Here is an 18,595-nt window from a genome sequence, read left to right on the forward strand (position 1 = left end):
ATGAAACATGATGGTGGTAGCCTAATGTTTTGGGGCTCCTTTTCGGCTAGTGGTCCAGGTAGTTTGGTCAAGATAGATGGAACCATGAAGAAGGAGCAATATTTGGAGATACTCCAGAAAAACATTAGACAGGATGCGGAGAATCTCCATTTAGGACCAAACTGGGTCCTTCAACAGGATAATGATCCAAAACATACTGCCAAAATAGTCAAGAAATGGTTTGAGGATAATCAAATTAATGTTTTGGAATGGCCTTGCCAGAGTCCCGACCTGAACCCTATCGAAAACCTCTGGCACATATTGAAAACTGAGGTTAAAAAGCGGAAACCTAGAAATTTGAGGGATTTGGAGAACTACTGCATTGAAGAATGGTCAAAAATCAGTGTTGATGCTTGTAAAAACCTTGTTAATAAATATCCAAAACGGTTACAGGCAGTTATTAAGAATAAAGGGCATGCTATTGACTATTAGTAAGAGAGGTATGAATAATTTTGAACTAGTGCCATTATTGTTTTTCTTTGTATAATGTTTCAAACTTGCATAATTTATTTATTTGTTGAGTTTAAATTAAATGCCTATGCTTGATTTATTGTCTGAAATCCCTTTAATATTGTCTACCTTCTGGTTTGAGCAATATTCTTATAGAAATCTCAAAGATCCGAGGGGTATGAATAATATCGGGCACAAGTGTACATACATACATACATAGTAATTGTCTGTATTTTTGAGATGAGGTGTTTTCATTTATTGTGACATATGACCGAGGTGGTCCTAGACGTTGTATCAAAGTTTACAGTTACCCAAAGGTGCTGAGTTCAATCCTGAACGAAGGCAGTGAAAAGTAACATTCAAAACAGAGAATCAGCAACTATGTCCCAGAGCCTAGCTGGAGTCCGAACACGGTACCCCACGTAATAATAATAAAGGGTTGGGGTCGAGACTCCTAACAAACAGTTCCCCAGTTTGATACAAAACACCTGATGAAGGCCGGAGGACAAAACAACCGAAACGTTGTGACTATAATAACCAAGATGAGGAAGGAAGTCCAACAATCTCAATATATATATATATATATATATATATATATATATATATATATATATATATACACACACACACACACCATGTCAGAGGCATTCACCCTAGGCAGATCGAACAGGCTGCTTTCAAAGGAGAAAAGCGAGTCTGAATTTTAAATACCTCCCTTTTTTTCTTTTTTTTTAAATTAAAATATTTCTTTACTCCTTGTAAAAAAAGACTATTTGATTAAAATAAAAACAATAATAAATCAGATGAGCTCAAATAGAATAAAACTGCAGAAACATAACTAGAAACACAGAATAGTTCAGGAATTGAAAATACCATAAGAGATGAGAGAAATAACAATCTGCCCCCCTCTCTATAAAAAAAAAAAAAAAAAAAAAAAAAACAGGTAACAGCAATATTCATTGGTGCCACAAAAAATGAGCACCATTCAGACCCCCACGGGTAAAAATACAGAAACTATTAGAATGTTTAAGAGATCCCATAGAAAACCAGCAGCTGGTCTGGTCTCTGAAAAAAATCAATGGTAAACGGTTGTTGTGGGAAAGTGCTAGAAATCTGAGAAGACTTGTTACTTAGACTCATGTTGTTGCTAGTGAGCAATCACTGGTAAAAATCCATGTAAAAAATAATAATGGGGCAATAGTATATATATATATATATATATATATATAAGCTTGACATATTCATTTGGCGAAATGAAACAAACGATTCTATGTAACCATAGCTAGATATTTATATTACTATGAAACTCTGCTAATGTATTGAGCATTTTTGAAGTAAATAACTGAGCAAAAATATATGCGTAATATATTATCGTTCACGCGTGCGTTTGCGCGCGCGCGTGTATAGGTAGGTCTCAAATTCCGACAGAACAAATTTAAGAGTAATTTTGACAAAGGTCTCACTACTCCATTTAGAGTTTCTCCCCCCTCTCTCTCTCTCGTATATATATATATATATATATATATTTCCTGAGGATAATTCTATTATAAATCGAAAATTTGAATTTAATAAATAGATGTATTTATTAAAAAAAAAAAATCTGCACTTGTTTGGCTTTTTAAACCATTAAATTTTTTAATTCTGTGTGTGTATGTGTGTATGAAAATTGTACACAGCTTTGATGTTGCTTCAGAGCAATAACCGATAGTCAAACTTGTACCTGACTGGTCTCTAAAATCTGATAGAAGTTATAGATCAGTCAGGTACATGTTTGATGATTGGTAATACCACGAAACTGCAGTAAAATATTAAGATACGTCAAATTTATTTACACACACACACACACACACACACACACACACACACAGCAGATACTTGGCGTGTAAAAGAAAATGCAGAAAAATACAAATCAGCCAAAATAGCAAAGAAAAACCTACTATTGATATCGCTGGACATGTTGAGGTGGGTCTACTGTTAGAGTGAGAATCTTCAAAAATCATAATCCATCCTGTTTTGAGTTCGATGCAGAGATACGAAGGAGGAGCAATAGAATATGCAGAGTTGCAAAATAAAAATATCGAGAGAGAGACGGGGGGGGGGGGCGAGGTCAACATATTTCGATATTTCTTCGCAATAATTTCACAAGCTAAACCCCCTTCTCCCTACACACATACATACATCGATGCTGAATAGAAAAAGCTTCTGCCTTCTTCTTGTCTTCTTACTCAAATATCTGTTCCCACCCCCACCCCACCACTATTTGGCAAAGACTTGTTCTACCAATACAGGAATTGTTTTCAGTATTGGATCAATAAACGTTCTCCCCATTCCGTTCACATCTTCCCTTATTTAATACTAACTTTCACATTAAATAAATAAATAAATAATTCCTTCTGAAAGAGAACTTTTAAAATATTGTACATTCTAAAAGTTTTTAAGATCAAAGTGTAGTATCTGTTCTGATACTACACTTCGATTTTTTGTTTTCAGTGGGGGGGGAGAAATCCTTCACGACTGAGACAATTTTTAATTTTTGTTCCTTTCTCTACATTAAAAAAAAAAAAAACGACCTTCGTGTCTAACTCTGCCCTCGTGGGGAGGCAAAGTAAATAAGAAAAATAAGGATTTTTTAGATATATAATTTTATATATTTTATCAAGCCCCTTTAAGAATACTGTCTGCGGAATTATAACTAGCATCTATGCAATGTTCACGACTTCCGCTCGTGCGAACTCTCTAGACTCATTGTATTCGCCCGAATTCGGCGTTTAATATTTGGATCAAGTAAAGATTAGATACCCTGTAGCAGACGACGAAGACTAGCGCACATTTCAAGTGACACCGGTTGTTTGACCTTGACATTGGCGTTACTTGGTTAAATTTACGTTGGTTTTGTTACTTACACTAAAAAGTTTTGTGTAAATAGAAAAAAGTTTTTTTTTTTTTTTTTTTTTTTTTTTTTTAATTCTTATAACTTTTGTAAATATTTAATATTAAAAAACATGTTTTGTAAATATATATTTTTTTCTTTTAAATCTAAAAAAGTTTTGTAAATATATTTTTTTAAAAAACCTGTTGCTCACGAACATTTCACTATGTCTGCTACTTGACGTGTTTCCGGCAATGTCAAGGTCGAACAACCGGTGTCACTTGAAATGTGCGCTAGTTTTCGTCGTCTGCTACGGGGTATCTAATCTTTACTTGATCCATATTCTGTAATTCCCTTCATTCCCGGAGCAATTGTTTGGTAGCCTTGAGGTAGAGGCTCAGCAAATGGAGTAAAAGTAGTCTTGTGGCTGGGTTCGAGTCTCATGACAAGCAGGAATTGTTATTCTACGCTGATAATTGCGTAAGCATGAAATACTAGTGTCTGTAGGTAAAAATGAATAATTATTCAATATATTATATAAAAAAAATAATATAAAATATATACTAAAAAATATTAAAAAAAAAACAATATAAAATGTATACTAATGCATATAAATTCATTCAAGGGGGAGATTACATAACTAATTGATGTAATCTCCCTATTGAACGAACGATAAATTTCTATACATTATTATATCTCTTTATATTGTTGGTTTTTCTTTGTTTTTCTGTACATAAGCTCCACCTCAATTGTAAAACTTTGATCTCAATAAGTCTTCTTTTAAAGAATTTCTCTAATTTCTCTTAGTTCTCTCTCTCTCTATATATATATATATATGTGTGTATATGAAAAGAGTTAAAATTTTTGCAAACTATGATTTACAACATTTATTATTCACATAAGGGACACATGACAGAATTATTTCAAAACTTAGCTTTTGTTGTTTTGTTTTTTTTTTCAAAGGAAAAACAGTTAGCAAAAGAACTATTATATAAACTAGTTATACTTTTGTTGATTACCATAAAAATTAGAAACTTCAAAGTTTGAAAATAATATTCTAAAAGATTAGATATATATATATATATATATATATATATATATATATATCCAAAACCTCTGGCCTTGATGGAGGGGAGATTAAAACTTGCAGCTATGGTTTCAAATGATTTGGAAATAACAACAAGGGGAGACTTGATTCCAAATATTACTCATGCTATATCTTCTCTCTTTTGGAAAGAAGGTACTATTATGAATATCTTCAGTATCAAATAAGCCTTATACACTGTGAAATTTACTTTATGTATGAAAACCAAAGAGGGGAGATATAACATATGAGAATTATTTGGAATCAAGTCTCCCCTTGCTATTATTTCAGAACATTTGAAACTATAGTAACAAGTTTTAGTTTCCCCTCCATCAAGGCCAGAGGTTTTAGGGAAATATCAGATATTTTGTCATTCATATGCAAAACTAGGAAAACAAATGACTATGATTGAAACACTTTATGGCTGTAAAAAAGTGCCAAAAATAGTCTCTAGATGATGAATGATCCCCTTAATGTGCAACCTTAAGCACAAATGTCACATAGCCCACTAAACAATTCAGGTCATTAGCTTTCCAACGAGTCTTTAAATGCTCATACCTTTGGTTCTATTAGACGAAACTACATGAAAATTTGTAGCTTTTTGAAGATGTATATTCAATGATTAAAATTTTATGACAATTGATAAAAAAGAACCTATATTTTCAAACCAATAAAATATGCCCAAATTTGCCTACATTTGTATATATAGTGTCCTGGCAGACAGCTTCAGTTTTGCTGCTTCTGTTGTCTCTCCTGTGGCCTTGCCAGGCCACTAATATATATATACAGTTTCAAAAAAAGGATATTCACATCGAAGTCCACCTATGAAGATGTATTTAGACAGTAACAAGATCCAACCAGTGAAGTCGGTTGAAATTTGGTAAAATCAGTGAATCCTCTGATAGCATATACATCCATGAAACTTGGAATATTCAGATCGTATAGATCTATAGTTCTTAAGGGATTATCATGAGATTGTCATTGGAAAAATCTTGTAGTGTAGAAAATTATAGTTTGTAGAAATTTTAATGAATTTAATTTAAAGTTAAAAGGTGAAAAGCTAAGATTGGCTTTAATATCATTTCGATTGACAGACATGGAAGGAAATTTGCTAGATATTTTTTACCTTATGACATTAAAGCCAGCAAAATTATAGTAGGTCAATATAAAAGTTCTTTTGCTAACTGTTTCTCTTCTGAAAGAAAAAAAAAAACAATTTTTGAAACTCCATGGAATAAAGAAATAATTATCCTTATCCTGTATCCCTAGTTCAAATAATAAGTGTTGTAAATCAAGATTTGCAAATATTTTAATTCCTTTCATATACTCATGCTCTATCTCGAATATTGAGCATTTTCATCTGGATAGGATTATCCTATAAATGTTAGTATTATCTCCATTATAAGATTTTAAATTTCAAAAAAAAAAAAAAAAAAATTAAAAAAAAATATATATATATACACACACACACACACACACACACACACACACACACACACACACAGCATAATCACGTTTGACACACCGGTTCCTGTCCGATCACCAGAGTTAAGAAACAACGAGCCTGGCCAATACCAAATGGGTGACTATTTGGGACTTCCAGGTGCTGTATGTGCTCTCTGCTTATTTCGGCATTGTTTCTCGTCTCCTGGACTTCTCCTTGCCATTGGACTCAAGCAGTGCCAATTCAGGAGAGGTGTGGTTGAAGGTTGCACAGCCCTTGCCACACAATCACACGCACAGCTGCCCCTACAGGAGGTATCCTTTGTCTTTTGAGACTGAAGGGAGTACACACACAAACATCTATATTGACATTTGGCTATGCACGCATACACATATAGAAGCAACTGGACTCATGGAAAAGAATTGAAAAAATTTAAGTGGACAGTCAGAATCTTAAAAAGATATCTCGGTTGGAATATACAAGATAACAGGTGAATGTTTGACATTCAATAGGATACACCATCATCAGCTTGAACCAACTGATAAGATATCTTGTGTGTTGGCCGCCAGTATTTCTTTTGTTTAAATTACCTACTAGACACTATCCTTGAGGGTTTTTAGTCTCTCTGTACTAGAGTTTGGCAGGACAACCTGGCATGAGAGTACTTCATCCTAGGAGAAAATCGTGACTAAATAAGATCCTCTCGACACGACTATACACCGACTCATATGAGGAAGGATGTCGGGTTATCCAAGTGATGTTCAAGTAAAAGTACTCAGTTGGGTACTCCACCAGACTAGAATATATATTCTATGCCTCTGTTCAGTCTCGAAAGACAAAGGATAATCTCTGTAGGGGCAGCTGCGCATGTGATTGTGAGGCAAGGGCTGCGTAATCCCAACCACACATCTTCTGAATCAGCAACGTTTGAGTCCAGTGGCAAGGAGAAGTTCAGGATGACTGGAAACAGTGCCAAGTGGAGAGCACATACAGTACCTGGAAGTCCTAAATGGTCACCCATCCAGTAGTGACCAGGGTTAATGTTGCTTAACTTCGGTGATCCAGCGAGAACCGGTGTATCAATGTGATTATGCCATATATAACATAGTTACTTCGTGAGAAAAAATTAATGTTCTTCCCCAACGCAAAATTTAAACGATAAAGGAAAACTTTAATGGAACACTCAAATATCTATGTATCACATATAGAGATCAAGTGTTAGTCCAGGAAATGGCCTCCGCATTCCAGAGATTTTACACTGAATATATATATATATATATATATATATATATATATATATGAATGACACATGGAAAAAAACAAACACAGGAAGAAAAAAAAAAAAACTTTTGTTCTTCTCTTGTTTAATCGCTTTTCGCTTTTATCTTTCATACATTCTGTCTCATAACTTAATTGTTTAATATATCGTGTACTTTATCCCCATATATAAACTATCATTTACCCTAAACATGACATATTGCTGCTGAGATTTGAAGGAGATACTGTGATTAAAAAAACAGATTTATAGGAGACATCTTAATGGGGAGCTGTACATGTGCATATATATCTATCTATACATATAAGAGTTGTTTTTTACCCCCAACTTACAACTTTCAGCTGAAATGAAAGAATCTTATTTAAGCTATAATCTTTATATAAAAACAAATATTTGGTTACAAGATAAACATTTTCAATGGAATTAAAATGAAACAAAGATACTAAATTTTACATTTAAGAGATTAAAATCATTTCACCAGTTTTCAAAGTTATTTCCTACCCTCGTTTTTTTTTTCGACCCACATCCATTTATAGTAAATTATTCCTAGGTTCAAAGTTAGTTGAACTGTTCGAAGAAACATTAACAGTATTAGCCTGAGCATTCAGAGTTCAATCCCAATCTGCTGTCGATAACAAAAAAAAAGTCCACTTTGCCGGTTGTCTGCCTAGAGTGGAATGTAAAACAGCATCTTCGCCGCTGACATTGCAGAAAAATATCCAAGAACCATAAAATAAAAGAAAAAGAAAGCAAAAACAGAAACGTATATAAAGAGAATGCGGGCGATATTTATTTGTAATTTTTAACTTAAATTTTATTATTATTTTTTTTTTATTTTTTATTTTTTTTTACTTTTGTTGTCTTGATGAAAATTGACTAGTTTTCATTCATTTTTTGCAAAAACAATTGATTGACAATTTTGAGCCTCCCTATTTTAGAAAGAGAATTCACATTGAAAAGGATACTTTCCAAGTTCCTTTTCAGCAGCTAAGTTGTTAATGACACAGAGTGGTAGCCTGGGTTTTTCAAGTTCGAATGCGGTTTGTTCCCACAGAAACATTTCCACTTAAAAATGTCAGGAACCTTCATGTGGTTGCTCCCGTAAGTACCCGCTGTCATTCTAGAAAGAATTCTAACTAGAAAGATATTGGCGAAACTAACAATAGAATTATCTGCTCAACAACACCAGGGAGGTGATGGTAGCTGAGTGGTAAATGACACGAACTGACAACCTGGATGTGCAAAGTTAGAATCCAGTTTGTTCCACAGAAACTTTCACTTACGGATGTTGGCAACCTTCATGTGGTGCCTTCCATAAGTAGTCGATGTCTAAACAGAATTCTAACTACAAAAATATCAGGGAAATGAATGTTAATAGAATCATCGAATTCATTAAAAATGAATAGTTTGCAACAACCACAACAAAAATCATCAGCTGGAGGATCGTCGAAAAAGTCGAAAAAGATTCGACTACAAAGTGACTACAGAGAGTCAAATGCATGATCAACGATCGGGTACCATCGGAAGGTTAGAGTTCATTGGTGAAGTTGAGAAGATCATTGACAACGAATCCAACAAGTGAATGCATACCATTGCAAGAGAGAAAGCTGTAGATGGAACGCTCAATTGGCTAATGTTGTATAAGGACATCCTGCATGGCTCATACAGGATGAGGAAGGAACCATTAAAGTTAGACACAATGCTAGAAAAGCAATTGAAGCACACAAAGAAGCTGATCAAGTTGAAACTCACTGAAGCTAGACATGTTGCAGTTCTTCTCCAACGAGAAAAACTCCTACCCAAATCAGAAGACTACCATGGCTTCTGTTCAGTCTTGAGAGAATGGATATCCTCTATAAGGGTAGCTGTGTGCACGTGATTGTGAAGCAAAGGTTGCACAATCACTAAGCACACCCAACCTGAATCAACACTACTTGATTTCAGTGGCAAGAAGTCCAGGATGACTGGAAACAATGCTGATATAAACATGGAACACAGAGTACCTGGTATTCCCAATTGGTCATCCATTTAGCACTGACCTGGTTCAACATTGCTCAACTTTATTGATCTAATTGGAACTGATGTATCAATGATTATCTCTACTATTATCTAAAAGCAACTATGTGTGCTAGTTCATTCCCTATGGACTCCAAAAATGCTGGGCCGATTTTTATGAAATTTCACACAAAGGTACTTTGTCTGGCAGTGTTCTTAAGAATGTTGAAATGCCTTTGATAAATATCGATAATCGTAATAATCCAATGAAAGAAGGAATAGGCGATTTTGACCAAAGTTAACACCTTACACAGCCTAACATCACAAGTGCATTTGAGAAGTTTTATTATCACACAAGCTGAAAAGCCAGACATAAAAATCAATAATAGGTTCTTTGAAATGACAGGGGCATGTTCGAAATGTGTTTTAAGCACAATTGATGCTTGATACTTGAGTTTTCATTTTAAACTTAAATTCAAGGCATTATATACATAAAAATAATTTTCTAAAATCAACAGATTCTCTACAGTACAATGTAGACTACAATGTATTGTTAACTAAGCCACTGCAGGGAGGCATGTAAAGCTTCCTCCCAGTGCAACCACAATGGGTCCCCAACTAGAGCAGCCAATCAATTTGATTGAAAAATAGACCATTTCACCGATTTTAATGACAATAAAAACATGGGAGTGTAAAACATTCATTTATCATCATTCAATCCCAGGCAATGTCAGGTCTTCCTGCTAGTGATTATATATATATATATATACAGTGATGATCATATTTATTGGCACGGTAAAATAAAAGTTAAATTTTGTCTAATAAATTCTAAAAAAGGGATTAAATTAAAGAAAATAAAGTATATTATGTATTTTTAACTGGCCTTTCCGATGCAGCAATCGGATTTTAGAAAAAATAAATAACAAAGGAACAACAAACATAATTGCAAAAAACCCTTGTTCAAAATTATTGGCACGGCTTTGTTTTTCTTTTAGTATCAGTATAATATCAATCAATTTCCGGTTTACGTGCTTTCTGAACTTTTTTATAGCCATATTATGCTTGTTTAACGCTAATTCAGTGAATAATTTTTTTCAGATAATTTTTAGATAGCGATTTATTTAAACTATTATAAGTGACTAAATTATAATTTTCAATCGCCATGGTTAAAACTAAGGAACACAGCGAAGACGTCAGGAAGCTTGTTGTAGCATGCCATACCAATGGGGAGGGCTATGATAAGATTTCAAAGAAGCTAAACCTTCCCAAATCCACTGTTAGAGCCATAATAAACAAGTTCAAATCGCAAGGCCACGTTATGAGTTTAGAGGGTAGAGGGAGAAAAAGGATTCTTTCCCCAAGAGATGAACGGAAAATTGTTCGACAAGTAAAACAAAACCCAAGGATCTCTGTTGGGGAGATTGTTGATGAACAGAGCACCTCTGGAGTGAATGTATCCCGACATACAGTTGGTAGAGTTTTGAAGAGAGCTGGTTTAAAAGCATGTCGTCCGAGAAAGACTCCCTTATTGAAGCCTATGCACCTGAAAGCAAGGCTAGCCTTTGCAAAACGTCATATTGATAAAGATGTTGCATTCTGGAAACGTGTTCTATGGACTGACGAAACGAAAATAGAGTTATTTGGCCATAATAAAGTGTCTTATATTTACAGAAAATCTGGCGAAGCTTTCCTGCCTAAGAACACCATACCCACAGTGAAGCACGGTGGAGGCAGTTTGATGTTTTGGGGATCCTTTGCTGCCTCTGGACCAGGGCGACTTGTTAAGGTCACAGGTAGCATAAAAAAGGAAGATTATGTTAAAATATTGGATGAAAACCTGAAAGACTCTGCTAAAGAGCTCTCACTTGGTCGTCGTTGGTGGTTCATGCAAGATAATGACCCAAAGCATTCGGCTAAACTGACTAAGAAATGGCTTGAGGACAATCATATTAATGTTTTGGAGTGGCCATCACAAAGCCCAGACCTTAATCCAATTGAAAATTTATGGAGAACATTAAAATTGAGGGTAATGCAAAGGAAGCCTAAGAATCTTATTCAATTGGAGGATTATTGTCAGGAAGAGTGGGCTAAAATTACTACTGAAGAGTGCAACAACTTGGTTGTAAACTATGAAAAGCGACTGAGGAAGGTAATCAAGGCCAAAGGCTATACAATTGATTATTAAATAAATCGTGCCAATAATTTTGAACAAGGGTTTTTTGCAATTATGTTTGTTGTTCCTTTGTTATTTATTTTTTCTAAAATCCGATTGCTGCATCGGAAAGGCCAGTTAAAAATACATAATATACTTTGTTATTTTCTTTAATTTAATCCCTTTTTTAGAATTTATTAGACAAAATTTAACTTTTATTTTACCGTGCCAATAAATATGATCATCACTGTATATATATATATATATAAAGATAAACTCCCATAATAATAGGTGGCTCATTGTCTTATCCAACACCATAAGATCATAGCATCTATTCAGTCTTGAAAGATAATAGATACTCTCTGTAAGGATAGCTACATGTGTAATTGTGAAGCAAGAATTGTAAAATCCCCAACCACACCTCTTCTAAATTAACACTGTTTGATTCCAGTGGACGTTGTAAAAATTTACATGCTAATAACAGCAATAAAATAAACAAATAAAAAAACCCTCATATCATACAAGATCTTTGCAAAAACCAAAATAGAAAAGCCAAACTGCATGCAGCAAAACCAAACCAAAAGTTCATTCACATTGCAACCCCCCTTTTTTTTTTTTTTTACAGCAAGTTAATATTTTAATAAAGATTAGAAAACTTTGACCGAAAAAGAACAGAAAGAAACTGTAAACTAACTTTTTTTGTTTTTTTAAGTACTAAAGAATCACCACTTACCAAGGCCAAAAGCTACTCAAGTATAAATGTTAATAAGATTGTCAGTTGGATGATGAATAATGCCATGAAAGGATTGAAAGCAATGAATGGAATGGACAAAATTCGATTTACTTAATATGTATTTATTGCCATTGGACTTGAAGAGGACCATGTTGCAGTCCGCAGAGAAGCAGTTCTATGGGAATAAGTTTTATGGAAGTAAAATTCTCGGAAAGAAACTAAATTTGCTTGGTTTTAGGTACATAGAAAAAGAAAGGAAAGTTCTTTGTAGTGGTGGCAAGAAGTTCTTGCTGTGAATGCTTTAGCAAATACTCACCCATTAAAATGTCAAGTTATTTATACCTAATAGTTTTATAGAGATTAAAATTATCTTAAAATCGGTTATAGTGTTATAACAATTTATTCTAAATAATTCATGACAAACGATATCTTAATAAATTTAAGTTTCAAAATCTTATTAAAAAAAAAAAAAGTTGTTAAAAAAAATAAAATTGGTAAGAAAAAATAAAATTGGTAAGAAAAAAAATTAAATTAAAAAAAATAGCAAAACAAAAATGAAAGCAAAAACACTTCTGGGGAGGGGGCGCCAGATAAGAACAAGTCATTTACAATCAGATTAACCGAGTAGATTATTTAACATTTAGAATAAAAACAAGGAAATAATGAATGAGAATATGCAGAGCAACATAACGATTTCAAATTAATTTCAAAGATAATGCAATTTCCAAATCATTTCAATATTTCTATAAAAATAATTGTAAAAAAAAAAAAAAAATTAAAATATATAAAAAAAATGTTAGCATTTACTAAGAATTTCAAATAATGAACTTTAACTACAAAATACAGGTTTTGGCTTGTGAAAGTCAATTAGAGATTGATCAAATACAGTGGTGGCTCAAAAAAGAATGTAATTTAAGTGTTATTGATTATATATATATATATATATTTCTTTGAGATCACATACAAAGTGGCTTCAAGCTTAATAATTAAAATATTAAAATTCAAACTATACAATACAAGGAAAAAGATCAGTCATCTAGTGGTGACTAACATATCTCTAAGTATTTTTTTTTAAATTACTTTTCCATTGGAATTATCTCCCTTGAAAATTAAGGAACATTGTATTTTAAAGCTTTTGTTAAAATATGCTGTTTTTTCTTCTTTTAATTAAATTATTGCAGCATTAATGTCACCAAATCTATTTTTTATATATATATATATATATATATATATATATATATATATATATATATATATAAATAAATAAAGGTAACTAGCAAAAATAAAGTTACAAATAAATAACAAAACAATTATTACATATAGAATGTTTAAAAAATATTTACACAAATTAGGCCTACAAACAGATGGTGTTTGAATTGTTGCTCTCAACTATTTATACATCTATAATATACAGCTGAACGTCTGTGTGTGTGTCTGGTCACGAATAAGCTCCTTTATGGTTGACTATTATAGAAAACTGATCACATATAATGATAGAAGATGTATCAAGACACAGGAATGAGTATGTTTGATCTGGCATAATGATGATTCATTAAAATTGTGGGGTCTGCATACGCGCCTGGTCCACAAAGTATGGAAATAAAAAATAAAAACGTTTACAAGTGTTTTTGATATAGATGTACATAAGAATACTTTGATAAGTATGTTTTAACTTAAATAGGGATGGTATAATAAAATTGTGGGGTCTGCGTTCGCGCCTGGCCTCCATAGAATGGAAATAGGCACAAACTTTAATAAAGACTTTTCATATCTATCTGCATAAGTATACTTTGATAATTATGTTTCAGTTTGAAGAAATATGGTATAATAAAATTATGGGGTGTTCGTTTGCGCCTGACCTCCATAGAATGGAAATATGTCACAAAGTTTAACAAGGTTTTTTAATATAGATCCACAAAATATTGTGATAAGTGTTTCAGTGTGAACAGTTATGATATAATAAATTATAGGGTTTATCTATTTTATTTTTTACTTTCATCATATTTTGCTTTGGTTTTGATACCCCCAAATTCGAAGCTATCTCTTTACAACGCTTCCTTTTCATTACCTATCATACTTTCATATATCAGAGTCCATTTTATGTAGGCTGTTTTTGAACCCAGTCAACGACGGGTACTTTTGCTAGTGTTTATATATATTTATTCTCTCCCACCTCGACAAATGTGACACTAGGGTTAGAAAGATGGATTGAAAAGTCGGCGCCCCTAGAGTGGAAGATCAAAAGAATATGGTGTATTATTATTCAAATAACAATGACTAGTTTTAATTGAAATATAAGCGTGATAAATTACAAACTCTCATTTACTTATTTACAAAATAAAAGAGAATATGTTTTAGTTTCCAATATCATTCTTCATGTTTTTCAAATAAAATAAAAATATTCTAAAAAAATTCTGACTATTCCGTTAGTATGTATATATATTTCCGCAATCAGACAACACCACAGCCCATAAAAACTACAAAAGTCACAAGCTGGAAATCCTAGACCTGAGTTTCACCCTCCTTCGGGCTTATCAATAGAACATACCTAAGTTCAGGATTTGAAACCTGCGACTTGCAAGTGAAGCATATAATCAATCCTACTGAGCAGCTCAAACGAGGGCAAAACTCCAATCTAAGATTTTAGATCTGCGACTTCCATGTTTGATTATGAAAATAATTATCATCTCATTAAAACACCACAAGAAAGATATGCTATAATATATTTAAATGGTCAATTGAAGAGAGGAAAAAGTAATGTTCTTAATTTATTTACTAACTCAATATTTTTTTTGTAAAGGAGAACTTTATTCGAATATTTATGTATCTCATATAGAGATCACGTGTTAGCTCCTTAGAAAGGGGCTCCTTGATTTTTGATAACTTTGTCCGAAGTAAAATGAAACAAGATACATATATATATATATATATATATATATATATATATATATATATATATATATATATAGGTAAAAATGGCATTTGCAAGCTTTTCAGCAGGGACTGAATATTCAGTCTTGTAGTTAAATAAGGTTTTTATCTATTAGGTCATGTGTTCAAAGAAATCAGGTGTTTTACAGTTGCACAACACCCCATAATAAGCAGCCACTGGTCAGATCACTAACATTAAAGCTAATAAGAACTTCAGCAATGATGGTTATTACCACAATCAAGGAGGCATGTTACCAAAACGGGAGACAGATGACAAAGTAGAAGAAAACTTATTTACAAACAGACATGGTAACAAAGTCACATCACAAAAAGCGTTTAAAAAACAAAACAAAAATAAATAAAGCAAATAAAATTAAAAATAAAATAAAATAAATAAAATGAAATAAAAATAAAGGCATGCATCAGACATTCGATTGAGAGTGGAGTGCTTCCAATGACATTCATCAAGAGATGTGTCTGGAGGAAAAGCAGAAGTTATAACCTTGCAACTGACGTCTTCTATGCTTGGCAATGTTAAGCTTCAAAATATGAAATAAAAAAAATTGCTTCAGAATCTTTGGAGCCAGAAATAACTTTTTTTTCCTTTACATCTTCAACAAATAATATACGTGCTTAATGATACGAACATTCCAGAATATGGATCTTATATATAAAGTCAAGACAGCCACCCAACCCTACATGAATGATTGGTAGTTTCTGTGACAAATAAAAAATAAAAAGAAAAACAAAAATACACAAATCTTTTCATTGAGTGATTTATGCTATACATTGGTCTATGTTGTTTGATAATCTGTTTCTAAATTTTTGAGATGAGGATTGATAATTGATATTATTTGTATTATTCAAACTACTATTCTCATCTTCAGTGTTATTCTCACGTTGAAGAAACCTATGACCGTAACATGTATTTTGTCGAACTTGGGAAGCTGCACGAGATTTTAAATGGGAACTTATTTAATCCGCTGGGGTAGCATGCTCTCATTCTGTCATGAGAATAATTTGCAGTTGTATTCTTAGTATCAACCGCACTAATACTTGAAATGTATACATGGTAACATATCACACTCACACTTATTATTTCATTTGAAAACTTTAGAAACCATTGATAAAGTCCTTTAGACGTTCTTTGTAAGCAAAAAGCAAATCTTTTAGGACTTTATGTGGTTTCTATTTGATTCTTTCCCTGCTTAATTTTTTTTTTTTTCTCCAAGCTTTTTTTTTGTGTCCTTCCCCCTCCCTGCCATATTTCATTTCATATTATTCATTCATTTTTTTTTTTTTTTATCATAATTATACCTCTATTTAGCTCAATTGAGTGAGATACGAAACCGGTCAACTGGCTCTTTCAATTTTTATTGTTTTAAATTCATTATGTTAAAATTTGGTCTTTATTTAACTATTATAAAACGCTGTACCCCCCCCACAAAGATATTCAAACATGGTCATATTTAGTGATAAGTACTAAGATTGTACATCTAAAAACAAGTTAAGGCTTCCAAAATTCATACTAGAATCGGCTATAAGGACTTGTTGCGTAACGTATAAAGTACTAAGTAAAATTCAGTTCTAAGTGACACTATTCTAGAGGCGGCAGGTTCTATCCTCAGTGTGAGCGATACAAAGAATACAATTGTGAATTAAAACTTCTATCTATTTAATTATTAGCCGTATCTATTCGATTATTACTCACATTTATTTAATTACTAGCAGTTCAGCCCAGCTTTGATAAGGCCCTATGTACTGTTCATAACAGTATGTGCACATGTATATATTAAAAAATCTGACTCATGTCCAGGTAACCTAGATCTAAAATTTCAAGTGTTTAGACCCAAAATTGGCGGAGGAGTTTGGTAGAGTCTGCAAAGGCCAAGTCTTTTAACTTTGACCTCTTGGCAGCGAAATTTTCGCCCAAAAACTGATTAAAAAGCTTGATGCATGTCTGAATACCCTTTATGTAAAATTTCAAGTGTTTAGACCCAAAATTGGCTGAATAGTTTGCTAGAGACCGCAAAGATTAAATCTTTTGAACTTTGACCCCTTGGCAGCCAAATTTTCGGCCAAAAAAACGATTAAAAAGTTTGCCCTATGTCTGCATACACTTTATGTAAAAGTTCAAATACTTTGGCTGAGTAATTTGATAGAGACCGCAAAGGTCAATTTTATTTTTTAATTTTGACCTCAATTTTGACCCCTTAACATTTGTTTTGGGCTGAAACCAAATTAAAAAGTGTTTCAAGTGTTTAGACCCAAAATTGGTTGAAGAGTTTGGTAGAGTTTTCAAAAGTCAAATCGTTGAACTTTGACCCCTTGACAGCCAAATTTCTGGCCAAAAACTGATTAAAAGGATTTTCCCAAATCTCAATACCCCTTATGTCAAATTTCGAATCTGTAGACTGAAAATTAACAGGGTAGTTTGGTATACATAGATAATTTCACTTTTCTAGATATATAGATTACCTTTGTTTATTTAATTATTCCCTTTGTTTATTTAATTATTCCCTTTGTTTATTTAATTATTACTCTTGTGGATTAAATAAAAGGTTCCCTTGAAAATTCTGTACAGCTTCTCAAGTTAGATAGAGATTCCAGAGTTTGGTAAGATAAATCTGAAGAAAGTTGAATTGAGCTTAAATTTGTGAGAATAACACTAAAGATAAGAACAATAGTCTGAATAATTCGAATTACGTTGTTGCAAATCAAAATGTTTAAGTTTTGCTTGCTTTGTTTTTAATATTTAATCCTGATGATAATTTAAAAAAAAAAAAAAAAAAAAAAGGAGTCGAGAGTTTTCACTCTAACACTCAAATGTACTACTACCACTGATGTACACTTGAAAGATTAATCTAAATGAAAGTTAAGGTTACTATATGAACATCAAAAATAGATTATGGTTATTTAATTTTTAAGATATAATAATTTAAAATACCGTTTAAATAGTCATCTCCAAACTCCCTGAACCAAATATAGATATTGTCGCTTTTTATCTCTCATATATATATATATTAGAAATGTTAATTGATAAAAACCTGAAGAAAGTGTTCAATACTGTTGTAGAGCAGTATTGAGCACTTTCTTCAGGTTTTTATCAATTAACATTTCTACTAAATATTTGCTCCTACCCGGTTGAGCACTATGTCCTAAAAAACTTGGACTATTACCCTATGTTATAATTATATATATATATATATATATATATATTACAATAGAAAAATGCGTGCATGAAAAGTAATATGGTTAAGCTTAAACATGGAATAGTGAATTGATTATATAATTTTATAAATTGAATTAAAATATTGCAGCATTAAGAATCGTTTTTTAAGTTATAGATTTATTATATTTTTTACTAGAATATCTTGTCTTTTTCTTTTCCAGTTGTAATAACTAGTCCCTTACTTTTCCATGTTTAAACTGAACCATATTACTTTTCATGCTCGCATTTTTCTATTGTAATCCATGATTTTTCCAGGCTTCCAATAAATTCACTTGTTCTGTGTTTAATTTCAGTCTTTTTTTTTTTTTGCTCCCATAAACACATATGTAATAACAATGTAAGGCACTCGTCTGCTTTCAATAAAATCCCCCCCAATCATCTCCCTTTCAT

General features: G+C 32.4%; 1 protein-coding gene across 2 annotated transcripts in view; it reads right to left on the reverse strand.

Moving 5' to 3' along the window:
* Window positions 1-18,595, reverse strand: part of LOC145267797 (death-associated protein kinase 1-like) — a 653,913-nt gene that overhangs the window by 225,949 nt on the left and 409,369 nt on the right. The window contains exon 1 of one of the 2 annotated variants that reach the window (XM_080123327.1): window positions 2,427-2,555. The exons of the other annotated variant lie outside the window; for it this stretch is intronic. Within the exon in view, the coding sequence (XP_079979453.1) occupies window positions 2,427-2,489 (63 nt within the window). The 5' untranslated portion in view covers window positions 2,490-2,555. Of the gene's footprint in view, window positions 1-2,426; window positions 2,556-18,595 lie in introns of those variants that run through there. 2 annotated transcript variants of the gene reach the window in all.

The sequence above is a fragment of the Euprymna scolopes genome, chromosome 4 (assembly GCF_053919585.1).
Source record: "Euprymna scolopes isolate OS-2025 chromosome 4, ASM5391958v1, whole genome shotgun sequence".
In the NCBI taxonomy this organism is placed as follows: domain Eukaryota; kingdom Metazoa; phylum Mollusca; class Cephalopoda; order Sepiida; family Sepiolidae; genus Euprymna; species Euprymna scolopes.